This window comes from Ovis canadensis, chromosome 7, assembly GCF_042477335.2.
Source record: "Ovis canadensis isolate MfBH-ARS-UI-01 breed Bighorn chromosome 7, ARS-UI_OviCan_v2, whole genome shotgun sequence".
Taxonomy (NCBI): domain Eukaryota; kingdom Metazoa; phylum Chordata; class Mammalia; order Artiodactyla; family Bovidae; genus Ovis; species Ovis canadensis.
The window spans coordinates 66,964,589-66,985,278 of NC_091251.1; the positions used below are offsets into that span (position 1 = coordinate 66,964,589).

Consider the following 20,690-nt stretch of genomic DNA (forward strand, 5'->3'; position numbering starts at 1 on the left):
TTCAGGGACTTTCCTGGTGACCCAGTGCTTAAAATTTGCCTTCCAATGCAGGCGGTGAGGGTTGGATGCCTGGTCAGGCAGCTAAGATCCCACGTGCCTCTTGGCCAAGAAAACCAACACATAAAACAGAAGCAATATTGTGACAAATTCAAATAAAGACTTTAAAAATAGTCCACATCAAAAAAATCTTAAAAAAAAAAAAAAGAGATGGATTCAGAGGCCACATAATTGTAAGAGGCAGAGTAAGATGCAGACCCAGATCTGTTCTATCCCAAACTTGTGTTATTAACTGTTACACTGTTCTTAATTTCCTCCTAGTCAAGGAGTTTGAGGTTCGTCTTTATCTGCGAGGTTGGTGAGGCAGAGACTCAATGTCAGGGTGTGTCCCTGAAGAGCGCTATTTATGATGAGGTAAACAATTCTAGTGTCCAGTAGACACCAGCCACAAAACCACATTTGCATCATATTTATTATTCTGCTTGCCTCAGATCAGACATGTCAGAGAGATAAAAGCAACCTGTTACAAGGAAGAAGGCGAAGGTGAGGAGAGGATGGGCACTGTAATGGCATGTTGTCTTCTCTCATGCTTGCCTGGTATCATAATCATGGAGAAAGGACTAAGAAGCATGTTGTTTTTTTTTTTTTCCTTCTTTTAATATTTATTTATTTGGCTGCACACAGGACTTAGCTGTGGCATGTGGGATCTTTGACCTAAGGCCAGCTTTCAAAAACAATGGAGGCCACATTGGCGCCTGAATGCATAAGAGGTTTCATTGTCCTTGTTTTACTTGACTTTTTGCTTTCATTTTTTTAAAGAACTATGAACATAGATAATTTTGCTTAGCTGGTCACTAAGACTCTTTGGTGGGGAAGGTTGGGTTGTTTTCATCATGGTGCAGGAGGAGATTTCTAGGAGTGTTAAGAGACCTTATAGGTTTCGCTCAGTTACTTTCTGGTTGGGTTACTCTGACCAAGAAAACAAGTTCTCCAAACCTTCATTCTCTTGTCTGTAGGAGAAGAGAGGGGGATGATAGCTATCTTCAAGGCTCCCTTTTGGCTGTAACGTAGGGTTGACAGTGGCCCTAAAATGCCTGCAGGATATCCAGTTCAATTTGGATTTTGGATAAACAGTAATTTTTATAAGCATATCCTGTACAATAACCAACTTTTTCTATTACGAGCATGTCTCAAAAGTTGTCTAGGACATATCACTAAAAAAGTTATTTGTATTTATCTGAAATTCAAATTTAAAAACACCAATACAATATACTAACACATACATATGGAATTTAGAAAGATGGTAATGATAACCCTATATGCGAGACAGCAAAAGAGACACAGATGTAAAGAACAGACTTTTGGACTCTGTGGGAGAGGGAGAGGGTGGGATGATTTGGGAGAATGGCACTGAAACATGTATACTATCATGTAAGAAACGAATCGCTAGTCTAGGTCTGATACAGGATACAGGATGCTTGGGGCCGGTGCACTGGGATGACCCAGAGAGATGATATGGGGAGGGTGGTGGGAGGGGGGTTCAGGGTTGGGAACTCGTGTACACCTGTGGTGGATTCATGTCAATGTATGGCAAAACCAATACAGTATTGTAAGGTAAAAAAATAAAATTAAATAAAAAATAATAATAATACAAAAAAGTTATTTGTTATTTATCTGAAATTCAAATTTAACTGGACATCTTGTATGTTTATTTGCTAAACCAGAGAACCCTAATTTTACCTGAAGTTGTTGATTAAAGTGTCATCACATATTTTAGAGGTAATGATAGCCAACTGTACATTTTCATGGCCAAAGGCTCTGGTATATATTCATATGAGTTTTGAAAAAAGAAATTGTAGTTACAGTATTGTAGAAGAAAGAAAGGCATTGCTAGAAAGTGGCAGTCACATTCTCTGCCCACAGTGTAAAATCGCAGTGATTCTTTCCTCATTCATTCATTCAGTAAATATTCACTGAGTCTAATTATGGACAAATAATTATAAACATTTTCTGTATAGAATCACCTCTTTTCACATCAATTATCCACCGTAATTATTTTTTCCATTGTGTAGTTGAGAAAACTGAGCTCAAAGAATATTTGCTAGCTGTTAATAGAGGAGAAAGGTTTTTATAACTCCTATTATATTTCTTGTCTCTTTCACAATAAAGTGCATTTTTAATTTAATGGAGATGGTAGTGTGCTGGATAGACCCTAATGATCAATCTAGAATCAGAAACCTTATATATTCCCATATATTTGAGTGGAACACAAATAGGGAAACTGGAGGAATTACTTTCCCCAGAACATAAATACTCCAGGAACAAGAAGACCCTCGTTCTAGGAAAATCACATCACATTCCCTTCAATTCTTCATCAGCAAAATAGGAGTTTAATGCCTCATTCTTAAAGTTTCTTCTAGTTTCCAGTGAACTCTTCTTGCTCCCATTTCAAGGTTGATTACAGTCACATAAGAAATGTTTATTAAATGTTCCCTAATGTGGCAGGCCTGTGCTAGGGACTAGGGTTCAAACAATGAAAAGACAGACCATCCTTTACCAGCTATAATTAACAGCTTTGTAGATGTTGTCTCACTTGTTAAGGGGGGCAGATATTAAGAGCCTCTCTGGCTTTGGGAGGTGATCAGGAAGTTGTTAGAACAGGTAGCCCTTTGCTAGTTCTACTTCAGTTCAGTTCAGTTCAGTTCAGTCTCTCAGTCGTGTCCAACTCTTCACGACCCCATGAATCGCAATACACCAGGCCTCCCTGTCTATAACCAACTCCTGGAATTTACCCAGACTCATGTCCATCGAGTCGGTGATGCCATCCAGCCATCTCATCCTCTGTCATCCCCTTCTCCTCCTGCCCCCAATCCCTCCCAGCATCAGGGTCTTTTCCAGTGAGTCAACTCTTCGCATGAGGTGGCCAAAGTACTGGAGTTTCAGCGTCAGCATCAGTCCTTCCAAAGAACACCCAGGACTGATCTCCTTTAGGATGGACTGGTTGGATCTCCTTGCAATCCAAGGGAAGTCTTCTCCAACATCACAGTTCAAAAGCATCAATTCTTCAGCACTCAGCTTTCTTCACAGTCCAACTCTCACATCCATACATGACCACTGGAAAAACCATAGCCTTGACTAGATGGACCTTTATTGGCAAAGTAATGTCTCTGCTTTTCAATATACTATCTAGGTTGGTCATAACTTTCCTTCTAAGGAGTAAGTGTCTTTTCATTTCATGGCTGCAATCACCATCTGCAGTGATTTTGGAGCCCCCCAAAATAAAGTCTGCCACTGTTTCTACTATTTCCCCACCTATTTGCCTTGAAGTGATGGGACCAGATGCCATGATCTTATATATTATTTAGAAAAATTTCCTTTTAAAATGGGACAATTTGGGAGCTCCCATGTGCCCATGACGAGCGTTTGTGTAACAGTTAGTGACTGTCAGCATGACTGCATCATCAGAAGATTCGTTTCTTAGTTTTCAGTATGGGTTGCCTAATTCTGTAATGGTTTGGACCTTCTACAGCTTTAACTTATTTATATTCCTGGACAAGTTTCACTTAATTCAGTGTTTGCCATGCCTTTCATGTCAAAGCATAGAAAATGATCATCTTTGTGCACACACTGGCTTGAGAGTTTCAATTTCTCTCACCCTTTGCGTCAAGTTATTCACAGCCTAGATGTGTGCCAAAGCATACAGTTGGAAAACTCCTATTTATTTACTGAATATGGGGCTTTCTTAATGGCTCAATGGTTAAGAATCTGCCTACAATGCAAGAGACGCAAAAGGCTAGTTCAATCCCTGGATCAGGAAGATCCCCTGGAGGAGAAAATGGCAACCCACCCCAGTATCCTTGCCTGAAAAAGAACTCATGGACAGAGGAGCCTGGAGGGCTACAATCCAAAGGGTCACAAAGAGATGGACTCTACTGAGTGACTAAGCACACATAGTTAATAACTGGGCAAGTAAAGGAAGCACAGAACTCTGCTGAAATTCTGTGTCAGTGAAAATGGCAACAGTAAGTATTCTGCCTGTTCACTATAAGAAGGCGTTCCTTCAATCTGTAAAGGGCATTTATTTGATAAAGACTCCTTTATGGAAAATTAAGCTATCACTTAGAACTTTAAAATTCATTATTAAAAATGAGAAATCATAATCATCTTATCCAATATAGCTTTTTCAAGAAAGGAGAAATATTCACAAATTTCATGGAATTTGAATGATTAAAAACCATTTGGAAGTAACAGCCAGAAACCTCTCTTATTTAGAAAAACAAAATGTGGAAATTATTTTTAAAAAATGAACATTTGATTTTATTAACCATAGGAAGAAACTGTTAGTTGTTTAGTTTTATCTGACTCTTTGCAGCCCTATGGACTATAGCCCACAAGGGTCCTCTGTCCATGGGATTTCCCAGGCAAGAATACTGGAGTGGGTTATCATTCCCTTCTCCAGGGGAACTTCCCAACCCAGGGATCAAACCAGAGTCTCTTGAATTGCAGGCAGATTTTTTACCATCTGAGACACCATGGAAGCCCAATAAAAGGTAAAAAATCCAAGCAGTATGTCACAAATGCAATTTTGGTCTTATTTGATATGTACCTAAATTTCAGTATATATTTAAATGCATAATATTGAAATAAAGTCTAAATTTAGTATTATGTTTTTCATTCTTAGGTATAAATTGAATTTGTATATATATATGTATATATATATACATATATATATAATAAAATTGTATCAAAGCCAGCTTTATAATAATTAGTAGATCTAAACTAATTTTTTCCTTAAAATTATTTTTTCATTATATTATTAAAAATAATAAAATAGTATATATGTATATGAAAGGCATTTTTAAATACTATTATTGTAGAAAGGGATAAAAATCAAAAGGACGGGAAAGCTGATGAAACACCAGGTGTTCTTTGTAGGTTATAGCTCACTTGTATTTACATAGCACTAACACATGTCCAGAGCATTGTGCTATAATATTACCTAGTAGTAAAGCCACTCTGGGAAACTCAGTGGGAAATATAAAAGAAAGCAGAAATGTTAGTCTCTCAGTCGTGTCCGATTCTTTGTGACCCCATGGACTGTAGCCTGCCTGGCTTCTCTGTCCATAGAATTCTCCAGGCAAGAATACTGGAGTGGGTTACCATTCCTTTCTCCACGGGATGTTCCGCACCCAGGGACTGAACCTGGGTCTCCTGCAATGCAGACAGATTCTTTACTGTCTGAGCCACCAAGGAAGATCATGTATATATGTAGAAAGAATGTTCAGACTACTGCACAATTACACTCATCTCACATGCTAGCAAAGTAATGCTCAAAATTCTCCAAGCAAGGCTTCAACAGTACGTGAACCAAGAACTTCCAGATGTTCAAGCTGGATTTAGAAAAGGCAGAGAAAACAGAGATCAAATGCCAACATCCGTTGGACCATAGAAAAAGCAAGAGAGTTCCAGAAAAACATCTACTTCTGCTTTATTGACTACACCAAGGCCTTTGACTGTGTGGATCACAACAAACCATGAAAAATTTTTCAAGAGATGGGAATATCAGGTCACCTGACCTCCTTCCTGAGAAATTTGTATGCAGGTCAAGAAGCAACAGTTAAATCCGGACATGGAACAACAGACTGGTTCCAAATAGGAAAAGAAGTTAGTCAAGGCTGTATTTTGGCACCCTGCTTATTTAACTTATAATGCAGAGTACATCATGCAAAATGCTGGACTGGATGAAGCACAAGCTGGAATCAAGATTGCAGGGAGAAATATCAATAACCTCAGATACACAGATGACACCACCTTTAGGACAGAAAGTGAAGAGGAACTAAAGTGCCTCGATGAAAGTGAAAAAGCTGGCTTAAAACTCAACAATCAAAAAGCAAAGATCATGGCATCCAGTCACATCACTTCATTGCGAATAGATGGGTGAAACAATGGAATCAGTGAGAGACTTTATTTTCTTGGGCTCCACAATCACTGCAGATGATGACTGCAGCCATGAAATTAAAAGATGCTTGCTCCTTGGAAGAAAAGCTACGACCATCCTAGACAGCATAGTAAAAAGCAGAGACATTACTTTGCAAACACAGGGCCATCTAGTCAAAGCTATGGTTTTTCCAGTAGTCATGTATGGATGATAGAGTTGGACCATAAATAAAGCTGAATGCTGAAGAATGGATGCTTTTGAACTGTGGTGTTGGAAGACTCTTGAGAGTCCCTTGGACTGCAAAGAGATCAAAGCAGTCAATCCTAAAGGAAATTAGTCCTGAATATTCATTGGAAGGACTGGTGCTGAAGCTGAAGCTCCAGTATTCTGGCCACCTGATGCGAAGAACTGACTCATTAGAAAGGACCCTGATGTTGGGAAAGACTAAAGGCAGGAGGAGAAGGGGATGACAGAAGATGAGATGGTTGGATGGCGTCACTGACTCGATGGACATGATTTTGAGCAAGGTCCAGGTGTTGGTGATGGACAGGGAAGCATGGAATGATGCAGTCCATGGAGTCGCAAAGACTCGGACACAACTGAGTGACGGAACTGAACAGATACATATATATATTACTATATAAGTGAGTAATTCATTTACAAGAGTTTTCTACCTGTGGTCTGTGAGCTTCTTGAAGGCTGATTACCTCATTCTGAGATGTGATTGTGGTATTTTGGTAGGCTGCAGTCAAAAATTTGTGTGGAAATTATCTGAAAGTCGTTTAAGTGTAAAATTTATATGTATGTGTGTGTTTATATGATAATTTTGATAGCTATACTTACATAATAAAGTATTAATTGTATTCCTTATATAAGTAACAAAATACACTATCATAATCTAAAATGTTCTATTACCATGACTAGATCCAAATGAGGGAAATTTATTTAAACCTTTATAATATAATCTGTAATTTTATCCTAGTCTGTGGAAATGCTTCTTTTTTCAAAATTCCAGCCAGTGGTAGTGTCTATTTTAAACTGTTTTTAATTAAACCACATTTAGAGATCATTCAAGGGCCTGTAAACATCTATCCACAGTCTTGCTTTAGACATTCTAAAATATCATTCAGTCATTCAAATTTGGGATACAATAATTATACATTGAGGGCTGTGATAGAGCTTTGTAATCCCTTGCCAAAGATTTTACAACTTGTCTAGACATATAATTATTTGAAACAGGACAGTATACTTCAGTCAAGGGCATGACTTTCTTCTCCACATCACAGACTTCTCCTCTAACTTTGAGATTCTACAATGGGATTTTTTTTTTTAAAGCTTATTTTTGATCAGAGATTTCTAGAGAATTGTACAGGGTCTCAGGAAACATAAATTTACTCCCTCTCCTGTTGATAGCAAGGCACCAAGTTTCTGGGGCTATTTTTATAATTTTGCCACAAAAGAAAAAGAGAGGGAAAAGTATGGGGAAAAAAAGTGACTTCTGAGATTTGCAGCCTTTTAATCTGTTACTTATTGTCACTGTACAATTTGCTTAGTGTTTTGGAATCTCAGAATTAGAACCGATTCTGAGTTATCTAGATCACATTTCTCTTTGTTAGTTTTCTTATAAGTGAGTGCTATCAGATCAATGATCCCCAAAATTACTTCTTGTCTGAAATTCTAGATTATAGGAGTTGATGAGTATTGTATACAAGGTATAATGATACCATGTGTGCTCATTTGCTCAGTTCTACTTTTTGCGACCCCATGGACAGTAGCCTGCCAGGCTCCCCTGTCCATGGAATTTTCCAGGCAAGAATACTGGAGCAGATTGTCATTTCCTCCTCCAGGGTATCTTCCTGACCTAGAGATTGAATCCCCAGTCTCTTGTACCTCCTGCATTGGCAGGTGGAGTCTTTACCACTGCACCACTTGGGAAGCTCCATAGTGATAGCGTAGTGTATATAATTATACCTATGTAGTTTTATTTGCAGCCCTGGATTTATTCCTCATAAGAATACTGAGATGTAGGCAATGTAGGAGATACTATACTCACTTTACTACACGTAACCTTTATAATCTGGAAATAAAGTTAATAAATAAGTGGTGAAGCAACCCCAGATCTAGGTCACTGAACAGAGGTCTTTTTTTCACCACATTTAGCAATCTCGACGGTTCAGGATGAACTCTGGTTGAGATCTGATTTCTCGTGGCTTTAGCCTTTGTGGTTTTTGTTTTCTAATTTGGATGTATTAGGAATCATGACTTCTTAAGGATTTTAATACATGAAATGCTTTGACTTATTTGATTTTCTAAACTCCAAGTGTCTTGTATTTTGTTAGGTGCTTACATTTGTAAAGATTTTGCTTTACTAGATGTGAGGTTTAGACTCTAATGTATACTTCCATTCACTTCTTCATTTATTCTGGAATAGTTACTCTGCCTGTCTTAAACTCTTTTCTGGACACTGAGAATATAGCAATGGACAAATCAGACAGAAGTCTCTGCCTTGGAAGGATTTAAAATCTAGTGAATTTTAAAGGAATTTTATTGGAATAAGAATAAGACACAGGTATGAAGGTGGAACAATTTAAAATATAGAACTACCTTATGACCCAGCAATCCCACTGCTGGGCATACACACCGAGGAAACCAGAATTGAAAGAGACACATGTACCCCAATGTTCATCGCAGCACTGTTTATAATAGCCAGGACATGGAAACAACCTAGATGTCCATCAGCAGATGAATGGATAAGAAAGCTGTGGTACATATACACAATGGAGTATTACTCAGCCATTAAAAAGAATTCATTTGAATCAGTTCTGATGAGATGGATGAAACTGGAGCCGATTATACAGAGTGAAGTAAGCCAGAAAGAAAAACACCAATACAGTATACTAACACATATATATGGAATTTAGGAAGATGGCAATGACGACCCTGTATGCAAGACAGGGAAAGAGACACAGATGTGTACAACGGACTTTTGGACTCAGAGGGAGAGGGAGAGGGTGGGATGATTTGGGAGAATGACATTCTAACATGTATACTATCATGTGAATTGAATCGCCAGTCTATGTCTGACGCAGGATGCAGCATGCTTGGGGCTGGTGCATGGGGATGACCCAGAAAGATGTTATGGGGAGGGAGGTGGGAGGGGGGTTCATGTTTGGGAATGCATGTAAGAATTAAAGATTTTAAAATTAAAAAAAAAAAATAAACAATAGCAAGGAGAAATAAAAAAAAATAAAGTTAAATGATTCAAGTGAAAAAAATAAAATAAAATAAAATATGGGTAACCATTGTCTAGAAGTACAGGAGCTAAAATAAATAAAAATAACAGATAAATTACTTACCACACTGTGCTCTGCATTATAAGCCTGCTGTCATTCCGGCCTCACAATACCCTGATCTAGGTATCATTATTATTCTCAGATTATAGATGAGAAAACTGCAGCTCAGAGGGATTAAGTGACTCACATTTAGTTCTAACCTAACTTAAATTTCATACCCTTAAGCAACTCTCTCCCCTTTGGAATACAGAATTTATAAATAAAGAAAATAATTTACTCAACCGGTATTTACTGTTTTCCTGTAATCAAGGCCCTGTGCTTCAGACCTGTAGGGAATATGATAATGATTAAGAAATGATTCCTATCTTTCACAAAGAATCAAAGCACCAGAATCAGTGTGGTTAAAAAATATTTGTCAAGAACCCACTATGGGCCAGGCGGTACGCTTAGCAGAGACTGGTCTTGGTCCTTGGGGGATTTGTACCACTTCATTAGGGAGACATCAATGCAAAGCAGATAATTTTAAGAGAGATTTAAAAAAAAAAAAAGGTAATATAAAGTTGCCAATTATTGGATGAACAGTGTTGTAGTGATTCAAGTGAGAGAAGATCATTTTCCAGAGTAATAGGGACATAAATAACTCACCAAAGAAATTATTTATCTTTAGTAGAATTTTAGCTAATCATTACAAATATATTAATTCCCTGGAAGCTGTTCTCCAAACTTGTTTCTGCTACATTTCTTCTTAAGCAGTCTAGACAAATTTCTGTGACTACAGCATCCTAGGTAAAGTTTAAAGTGTGAAAGACAAGTCCTTGGGCAGGAAGCAAGTGCACACTACTTGTAAACTAAAATGCCCAGTTTCCTCTGGAGCAGTGTGACCACAGGCACTCCCTTTCTACTACTTCTTACTTCTGAGAAGCACACATTAGTCAAGCCAGAAATGGAGATCAAATGCAAATGGTTTTTGAATAGTGATTTTTGTTGTGATACTGTTGTTATTGTTGTTCAGTCACTCAGTCATGTCTGACTCTCTGTGACCCCATGGACTGCAGCATGCCAGGCTTCCCTGTCTTTCACCATCTCCTGGAGCATGCTCAACTCATGTCCATTGAGTCAGTGATGCCATCCAACCATCTTGCCCTCTGTTATCCCCCTCTCCTCCTGCCTTCAATCTTTCCTGGCATTAAGTCTTTTCTAATGAGTTGGCTCTTTGCATCATGTGGCCAAAGTATCGGAGCTTCAGTTTCAGCATCAGCCCTTCCAACGAGTATTCAGGACTGATTTCTTTTAGGATTGACTTCTTTGATCTCCTTGAAGTCCAAGGGACTCTCAAGAGTCTTCCCCAACACTACAGTTCAAAAGCATCAATGCTAAAATAAAAGTTGTAATACTAGAAGGACTACTACAAAGCTAGGAGTAGTGTTTATAGCAGCAGAATGTTGAAACCCATGTGGGCCCTTCTCATTACCATCTTTATAATCTTCATTTGTATCACATTTATCTGGTGTCTCTGGGAATGAGATTTTCCCCCAAATTGAATTTTCCTGATAAATGAAACTTACTTTTTAACTCTATCCTTAGAACTTGTTAAAACTGCTGCTACTTTCTGCATCTGTCTTCTTAAGCAGAGTGCATTTGACATCTCATCATCTTTTATTTACCCACAATAAGCGGTGATTGTTCTGGGCTGGAATACCCTGGAGCCATCAGCAGTGATGGAGATTGGGGGCCGACTTCCTTTTACACTGCCAGGTTTTGCAGCTCTCATAGCAGAGTGTTGTGGGAGGTTAGGGGTTTTCTTTTTCTTTGCTCTGGTTCCCTATTTTCCTTGGAAATTATTATCTTCTTACTTTCTTAGCTTCTTACTCCCTTCTTCATCTGTGAAGCCATTTGGTCCTCAACTTTTATTTGATGGAAGATATTTTATTACTAATTCAAATTCATTACTGGTTATTAATCTCTTCCTTTTGTCTGTTTCTTTCAGATTCAGTCTGGGGAGATTGTTCATTTCTAGGAATTTATCCTATCCTTCTAGGTTGTCCTTTTTATTTTCATGTAACTGTTTGTAGTAGTCTCTTATGAGCCTACGTATTTCTGCAGGGCAACATCTCCTTTTTCATTTCTAATTTTATTTATCTGGGCCCTCTTTTTTCTTGATGAGTCTGACTATAGGCTTATCAATTTTACCTTTTCAAAGAACTAGCTTTTAATTTGATTGATCTTTTCTATGGTTTTTAAGTCTCTGTTTCATTTATTTCTGCTCTGATCTTTATGATTTCATTCCTTAACTAACTTTGGATTATTTGTTCTTTTCCTAGTTCCTTGAAGTGTAAGATTAGATTGAGATTTTTCTTGTTTCCTGAAGTAGACTCGTCTTGCTATAAACTTATCTCTTAGAATTGCTTTTGTTGTGTTCCATATGTTTAGAAACTTGTGTTTGAAAGGTATTTTTTTATAATTATACTTTAACCCTGTAACTAACACATGGAGATAGTGATTTCATGAAAATTATCATTTAGGAAAATATTAAACAGAAATCGTTCAGGTAAAAATTACTATTAAAAGTTGTGTAGGTGGAACATGAATATTCAGCAATTTTAACAGCCATACAAGAAGCTTTGAAGAATAGGAAACAGTGTTCTTACAGAAAATATTTGCTTTTTAATAGTGAAGTTTAGATATTTGTTACTTAGATGAGGTGACATTTCTGGGGAGAGAGAGTCTGCAAAGTTGTCTTCAAATTACAGTGTCTAGACAACTCTATTCTTCTTGAGAGGCCTAGAGGGACTCTGGAGCAGTCAAGGTCACCCACAGTCAGAGCTGGGGTGGACAGGCTAATTTCAATGTCTGATTACATTCTTCTCTATTTGATGGGAAGGCACCCTTCTTCATAGCTCTGAGAGAACGCATTGTTCAAGTCCATGTTATCAAACACATTTGTGGGATGACTTCCCCAGTGGTTCAGCTGTAAAAGAATCCACCTGCGATTCCGGCATCACAGGTACAATGAAGGTGACACGGGCTCGATCCCTGAGTTGGGAAGTCTCCTGGAGAAGGAAATGTTAACCCACTCCAGTATTCTTGCCACGGAAATCCCATGGATAATGGAACTCATGGACTACAGCCCACGGGGTTGCAAGAGAGTCGGACATGACTGAGTGAAACAACACAACAACACATTTTCCAAAATTAATGAATGATAACTGCACACTTTTTACCATTTCTGTGCGTCCAGGGTTCCCTCACCATGAGGTCCTCCCTGCAGGCTGTGGCACTCTGGGGAAAGAAGGCCCCTCCACACAGCATCACTGCCATCATGATCACCGATGACCAGCAGATGATTGTGACGGGAAGTCAAGAGGGCCAGCTCTGTCTCTGGAATCTCTCATCTGAACTACAGGTTAGTGAAAACAATTAATATTGCGGCAGATAGACTTATAAACATAGCTTGCTGCTTATACTAGCAATGACAGTAGCAGTTTTGCGTGATTATTAAAAAGGTGCTTACCAAAGTAATACATGGGTTTTACTTCTGAATTTGGAAAAATGAAGTATTATATGGGGGGGTCGAGATCATATTGGAAATTATGTTATGAATATTGCTAATCCTAGCTACCAGTTAAGTGTTATCATCCTTTAAGCTATGCTTAAAGTTTTACTATTTTATATCCTAAATTATATGTTTAAGTAACTACAGACATGTAAGTATAATTCTACAAATTATGGCTCATTAATCTAAACAAACGGCACCCTTGAAAATTACTATTAACTAAATGAGTAATATCTTAATTATCTGGATGTTTCTGTCAGTTTGGCCTTTTTGCTATTCTTTTAGTCTCTGCTTGCCTGTGTTTTTATAGGTCACATTGGAAAGCTCTAAATCCAATTTACTATTGTTGTCGTCCTATTTCAGAACCTGACCTCACCTAGGATTTGGCCCATTGATTAGCAATTAATTGTCCCTGTCCCAACTCATAAACATTTAACATATTGGAATAGATATTTGCTTAGCTCTAGTAGCCTCTAGACCCAATTTGCACACTTAAACTAATGATGTACTTAAAGTATACTGCCCTCATTAAGAAGCCTTTTAAAGATCAAAGACTATTTTTAGCCTTTAAAGTTTGTCACTTTAAAACCTAAATTAACAATTAATTGTAATTCTATTTTATAGTGTAATTAATTAACATCTCCCATCACTGAGCAGTTACACTCTAGGACTGCCAAGAACTGCAAGCAGACCAGCTCAGCTCAATGTTTATGAACATTGCTGAAAGAAGGACTGGGCGTTATTAGAGCAGCTGGACTTTGAAATTGGACCTTGCATTTATTATCTCTTACAATTTATACTCAGACTCCTAGGTGACTTACACTATCTTCCTACTCTTATTAATGTTGAAGTGTAGGGTTTCCTGGGTGAAGTAGTAGTTTTTATAATATGTTGGTTGCTATAAGTCTAAGAAATTTGGAATCCTAGCATCTGTATCTTTTTACATATGTTCCTGGAATTTACTCACCGTACATTTACTGGGTGTCTATTGTAACTTAGGCAGTATGGTAGGTACCTAAGTGCAAACATGAATGGAAAGGACTGGCGCTGGCTGCCTATTAGGTTGCAGTGTCATTGGGCAAGGGCATAGCTAGTAACTGCCATTGCAGTTATGTTATAATACAGGGTGCTCTTTGTGGGGATCAGTCTATACTTCATCTTTAGTGGGAATAATTATTTCATGCTCTTCTTAGGAGCAAGTCTTCTCCTTGGGGTTAGAGCAATAGGAAGGGAGGTGCTATTGGCAGCTAGTGGGCAGGGGCCAGGATGTTGTAAACATTCCTTTGTGTAATAACAGCCTCTTCACAAAAAAGATATTATTCCACCCAAAATGCTAGAAGTTGCTGATATTGAGACATTCATGGTTAGAAATATGGGGTGGGGATAGATATCAAATTGGCAGGGGTGGAAGAAACAAGGAGAATCATTGAGGAAACAAGAAGAAAATTGGATCAGAATTATGTTTTGGAAAATCACTGTGAGGATATTGTGAACATTTAGTTACATGAATAACATATTGATTGGTATGACTATGAGATTTTCCACATGAGAGCATTCCTTAATATTTTCTATGGCTAATCATAGGACCAGAAGGGATGAGCATATTCTCTTTCCCCTTGAATCTTGCCCCTGCACGACAATGGGTCCCCTGATCACTCGCTCAGTCGTGTCCGACTCTTTGTGACACCATGAACTGCAGCACACCAGGCCTCCCTGTCCATCACCAACTCCCGGAGTCCACCCAAACTCATGTGCATCGAGTCGGTTCTGCCATCAAGCCATCTTATCCTCTGTCGTCCCCTTTTCCTCCTTCCCCCAATCCCTCCCAGCATCAGGGTCAATGAGTCAACTCTTCGCAAAGGTGGCCAAAGTATTGAAGTTTCAGCCTCAGCATCAGTCCTTCCAATGAACACCCAGGACTGGTCTCCTTTAGGATGGACTGGTTAGATCTTCTTGCACTCCAAGGGACTCTCAAGAGTCTTCTCCAACACCACAGTTCAAAAGCATCAATTCTTCAGCACTCAGCTTTCTTCACAGTCCAACTCTCACATCCATACATGACCACTGGAAAAACCATAGCCTTGAATAGACGGACCTTTGTTGGCAAAGTAACGTCTCTGCTTTTCAATATGCTATCTAGGTTGGCAATAACTTTCCTTCCAAGGAGTAAGTGTTTTTTAATTTCATGGCTGCAATCACCATCTGCAGTGATTTTGGAGCCCAAAAAAATAAAGTCTGACACTGTTTCCACTGTTTCCCCATCTATTTCCCATGAAGTAATGGGACCAGATGCCATGATCTTCATTTTCTGAATGTTGAGCTTGAAGCCAACTTTTTCACTCTCCTCTTTCACTTTCATCAAGAGGCTTTTTAGTTCCTCTTCACTTTCTGCCATAAGGGTGGTGTCATCTGCATATCTGAGGTTATTGATATTTCTCCCGGCAATCTTGATTCCAGCTTGTGCTTCCTCCAGCCCAGCGTTTCTCATGGTGTACTCTGCATATAAGTTAAATAAGCAGGATGACAATATACAGCCTTGACGTACTCCTTTTTCTATTTGGAACCAGTCTGTTGTTCCATGTCCAGTTCTAACTGTTGCTTCCTGACATGCACATAGGTTTCTCAAGAGGCAGGTCAGGTGGTCTGGTATTCCCATCTCTTTCAGAATTTTCCACTGTTTATTGTGATCCACACAGTCAAAGGCTTTGGCATAGTCAATAAAGCAGAAGTAGATATTTTTCTGGAACTCTCTTGCTTTTTCGATGATCCAGTGGATGTTGGCAATTTGATCTCTGGTTCCTCTGCCTTTTCTAAAACCAGCTTGAACATCTGGAAGTTCACGGTTCACATATTGCTGAAGCCTGGCTTGGAGAATTTTGAGCATTCCTTTACTAGTGTGTGAGATGAGTGCAATGGTGCGGTAGTTTGAGCATTCTTTTGCATTGCTTTTCTTTGGGATTGGAATGAAAACGGACCTTTTCCAGTCCTGTGGCCACTGCTGACGTTTCCAAATTTGCTGGCATATTGAGTGCAGCACTTTCACAGCATCATCTTTCAGGATTTGAAACAGCTCAACTGGAATTCCATCACCTCCACTAGCTTTGTTCGTAGTGATGCTTCCTAAGGCCCACTTGACTTCACATTCCAGGATGTCTGGCTCTAGGTGAGTGATCACACCATCGTGATTATCCTGGTCAAGAAGATCTTTTTTGTACAGTTCTGCTGTGTTTTCTTGCCACCTCTTTTTAATATCTTCTGCTTCTGTTAGGTCCATACCATTTCTGTCCTTTATCGAGCCCATCTTTGCATGAAATATTCCCTTGGTATCTGTAATTTTCTTGAAGAGATCTCTAGTCTTTCCCATTCTGTTGTTTTATTTCTTTGCACTGATCGCTGAGGAAGGCTTTCTTATCTCTCCTTGGTATTCTTTCGAACTCTGCATTCAGATGCTTAGATCTTTCCTTTTCTCCTTTGCTTTTCACTTCTCTTCTTTTCACAGCTATTTGTAAGGCCTCCCCAGACAGCCATTTTGCTTTTTTGCATTTCTTTTCCATGGGGATGGTCTTGATCCCTGTCTCCTGTACAATGTCACAAACCTCCATCCATAGTTCATCAGGCATTCTATCTATCAGATATAGTCCCTGAAATCTATTTCTCACTTCCACTGTATAATCATAAGGGATTTGATTTAAGTCATACCTGAATGGTCTAGTAGTTTTCCCTACTTTCTTCAATTTAAGTCTAAATTTGGCAATAAGGAGTTCATGATCTGACCCACAGTCAGCTCCCGGTCATGTTTTTGCTGACTGTATAGAGCTTCTCCATCTTTGGCTGCAAAGAATATAATCAATCTGATTTTGGTGTTGACCATCTGGTGATGTCCATGTGTAGAGTCTTCTCTTGTGTTGTTGGAATAGGGTGTTTGCTATGTCCAATGCGTTCTCTTAACAAAACTCAATTAGCTTTTGCCCTGCTTCATTCTATACTCCAAGGCCAAATTTGCCTGTTACTCTAGGTGTTTCTTCCTACTTTTGCATTCCAGTCCCCTATAATGAAAAGGACATCTTTTTTGAGTGTTAGTTCTAGAAGGTCTTGTAGGTCTTCATAGAACCTTTCAACTTCAGCTTCTTCAGCGTTACTGGTTGGGGCACAGGCTTGGATCACCGTGATATTGAATGGTTTGCCTTGGAAACGAACAGAGATCATTCTGTCGTCTTTGAGATTGCATCCTAGTACTGCATTTCAGACTCTTTTGTTGACCATGATGGCTACTCCATTCCTTCTAAGGGATTCCTACCCACAGTACTAGATACAATGGTCATCGGAGTTAAATTCACCCATTCCTGTCCATTTTAGTTTGCTGATTCCTAGAATGTCGACGTTCACTCTAGCCATCTCCTGTTTGACCACTTCCAATTTGCCTTGATTCATGGACCTAACATTCCAGGTTCCTATGCAATATTGCTCTTTATCGCATCAGACCTTGCTTCTATCACCAGTCACATCCACAACTGGGTATTGTTTTTGCTTTGGCTCCATCCCTTCATTCTTTCTGGAGTTATTTCTCTGCTGATCTCCTGTAGCATATTGGGCACCTACCGACCTTGGGAGTTCCTCTTTCAGTGTCCTATTATTTTGCCTTTTCATACTGTTCATGGGGTTCTCAAGGCAAGAATACTGAAGTGGTTTGCCATTCCCTTCTCCAGTGGACCACATTCTGTCAGACCTCTCCACCATGACCCAACTGTCTTGGGTGGCCCCACATGGCATGGCTTAGTTCCATTGAGTTAGACAAGGCTGTGGTCCATGTGATCAGATTGGCTAGTTTTCTGTGATTACTGTTTCAGTGTGTCTGCCCTCTGATGCCCTCTCGCAACACCTACCATCTTACTTGGGTTTCTCGTACCTTGTATGTGGGTTATCTCTTCACGGCTACTCCAGCAAAGTGCAGTCGCTGTGCCTTACCTTGGAGGAGATTGCCCCTTCCTGACCTTGAACGTGGAGTAGCTCCTCTTGGCCCTTCTGTGCCCGCTCCCACTGCTCCTTGGATGTGGGGGTACAGGTCTGGCCATCATCTAGGCTTCATGATGGATACAAAACCAAAAAACAGATGAAAAATGTGTATAACATAGTTCCTTTATCTAGAAGTTTATTATCCTGGGGATTTTGATATGCCATATATAAGTTTTCCTGAAACTTATATAAAGCAAAAACAGCATTTCCTAATTAGAATTATGAATAATTTTATAATGTCATATTATATTATTCAACTAAAAGGTTTACAGCTATTTAAAAGTTTACTCTCATCAGAAGGAAACACAACAATGACAAAATGAATAGCAATGTTGAGTAGAGACAAAGAATGGATGTCTTGGTCAAATCCTAGGTCTGATATTTACCAACTCTGTGGTGTTGGGCAACTGATTTCTATTCTTTGAGCCCTAATTTCTTCAACTGTGAGATGGGGATTAAACCTTGTTGATGGCTGCACGAGTGCCTGGAATATGGTATATGCTCATCATTTTGTGTATTCTTTTCTCTTTCTTATTGGTGCCATTAGAAGTACCTGAGTTGGGAGTGAGGGGGACCAACACTTCAAAGAAGGGGAGCACAAGAATAGAAGTAAAGGTCCCTAGATTTCATCATGACAATTGACTCTATGTGAGTGTAGAATTATTTTTTTGTTATTCTTCACACAGCATGTGTGATAAAATGAGTAGGTTATAGTGAATTGTCAAGTGTATTCAACTACACTTGAAGATTTAGTAGCAGAACAAGGACTTTTTATAAAGGGCAATGGTGTTCTGTCCTGATATTTTGTCCATAGTGGTTTTTCTCTGAAGGAGGAGTATCCTTGATTTGCCCTGAATCTTGCTTATTTTGGCCTGTAATGTAGAGGAAAGGGATTAAATTCATAGAGGTGTGCGTTCCCAAGTGTGATGATGGGGAAACACAGCATGCTGTTCTGAGATGCAACCAGTATTCCCAGGAAGAAGATAGAGAACTTGGATTGGAAGCGATTATAACCAACTACAAAATGCTCTTTACAGCACTAGAAATTTATTCTGATAACAGATCTTTTAAAGAAGTATTTCTGATTAGTATAGAAATAAGATGAAAGCAGAGAATTATGTTATGAAATAATTTGTTGTTCTGATATGTTGTGTTACAGGGGACAGACTTCTTTCACATATGAGATAATGGAAGAATTAGTCTTTGGTGTCATTTTAAAATTCATATATAGGAGAAAAAATTGGCATTTTAAATAATAGCTTAGTTAAAATTTTATTTCTAAAGTCGAAAGTTCATTTTCATTATTTCTGAAGCAGGACTTCAAGTAAAGCATTGTAATGGTTACAGGAAAGGTAATATTTTCTCTGCATTATTTTGTAAACCCATTCCTGAATTCTGAAATCTGCACATAAATCTGCTACTATTGGTTGAGGTACATTTTGTGCATAATAAATATCAACACTGATTTATTTGTATTCAAAACCTAGATCTTGTAAAACAGGTCTGGCCATCATCTAGGCTTCATGATGGATACAAAACCAAAAAAACAAATGAAAAATGTGTATAACATAGTTCCTTTATCTAGAATGTTATTATCCTGGGGATTTTGATATGTCATATATCAGTTTTCCTGAAACTTATATAAAGCAAAAACAAAGCATTTCTTAATTAGAATTATGAATAATTTTATAATGTCATATTATATTCTTCAACTAAAAAGTTTACAGCTATTTAAAAGTTTACTCTCATCATTTTCAGATTTCCGCCAAAGAACTTCTTTTTGGTCATTCAGCTTCAGTGATGTGTTTGGCAAGAGCGAGAGACTTCTCTAAACAGCCCTTTGTAGTTAGTGCTGCTGAAAACGGGTAGGTAAGCTGTGTGAGACTGTGTACCCGTCTCCATTTCTTGTCTTACAAAAGCACTCTGATGGGATACAGAAATCTAGAGCTGAAGGAAACTTTAGTGATTAATATGTTCCTTTTACAAACAAGGAAAGTTAGATCTTGAATGGTTGATTAAGACTTGTGTGACAGTCCCCAGGAACGTAATCAGTATTATAACTCCCAATCTTTAAACATCTCAACATGCATATCAGACCTTGTGGCAGCTTCACTGTGTAAAGGATGCTGGAAAATGCTGCTTAGTATAGAATTCAAAATGGAAAAGTCTGGGCACTTTGTCTTTTTTTTATGCAGTAAGTCCCTTTGAGCTATTAAGCAAACCCATTGCAAGCTTTCATAGTTTTGTAAAATAATTCAACAGTTACAGTCTTTATGTTGTACACTTGCTTGATATTATTTTAAAACAAGCAGAGAAGAGGACTCACTTGTTAGTGGGGGTGTGGGAGTGAGAAGGAGAAGGAACCTAGTGATTGGGTACAGTTTCATGGAAGGAGGTTTATTCAAATGAAGTAAGACTTAGCTGTAGGAAAAAGCCCTACTGATGGAAAAGCTACTATGAACTTCTCTGCCAGAGAGATATTTGGCAAAGTATACTCCGGAATGCAGAATCCAGTCAGCATGAGTTAGTGAACGAGGGATTAGGTTGCTGCTTGAAAGAAAAGAATTCCCTCCTTTTAAATTTTTAACCCAAGGAGAAATTCTATGGCTTTGAATTCTGAGGCACAGAAGAATAGTGAGGAATCAAGTGTCTAATTTTAGAAATGGAATAGTTTAACAAAAAGGCTAGTGGTACAGACAGCAAAGAGATACCTGTGTTCTCATAGCTTATAGCAAAGCCATAACTGTTGTTCTTAGAGAGACTGGACTTTGAATAAGGCTCAAATGAAATGTCTTAGTACATGCTTTTTAAACAATCACCTTCCTTTTGTACACTAGGGCTGCCACACAAGCTGAGATATTTATTCCCAATCTAGAGAATTCGGGGATGGTGAATT

The 20,690-nt window shown here is 38.6% G+C and overlaps 1 protein-coding gene across 1 annotated transcript in view; it reads left to right on the forward strand.

Moving 5' to 3' along the window:
- Nucleotides 1–20,690, forward strand: part of WDR72 (WD repeat domain 72) — a 222,441-nt gene that overhangs the window by 13,348 nt on the left and 188,403 nt on the right. The window contains exons 2-3 of the mRNA XM_069596477.1: nt 12,467–12,631; nt 19,553–19,659. Of these exons, the coding sequence (XP_069452578.1) occupies nt 12,479–12,631; nt 19,553–19,659 (260 nt within the window). The 5' untranslated portion in view covers nt 12,467–12,478. The remainder of the gene's footprint in view (nt 1–12,466; nt 12,632–19,552; nt 19,660–20,690) is intronic.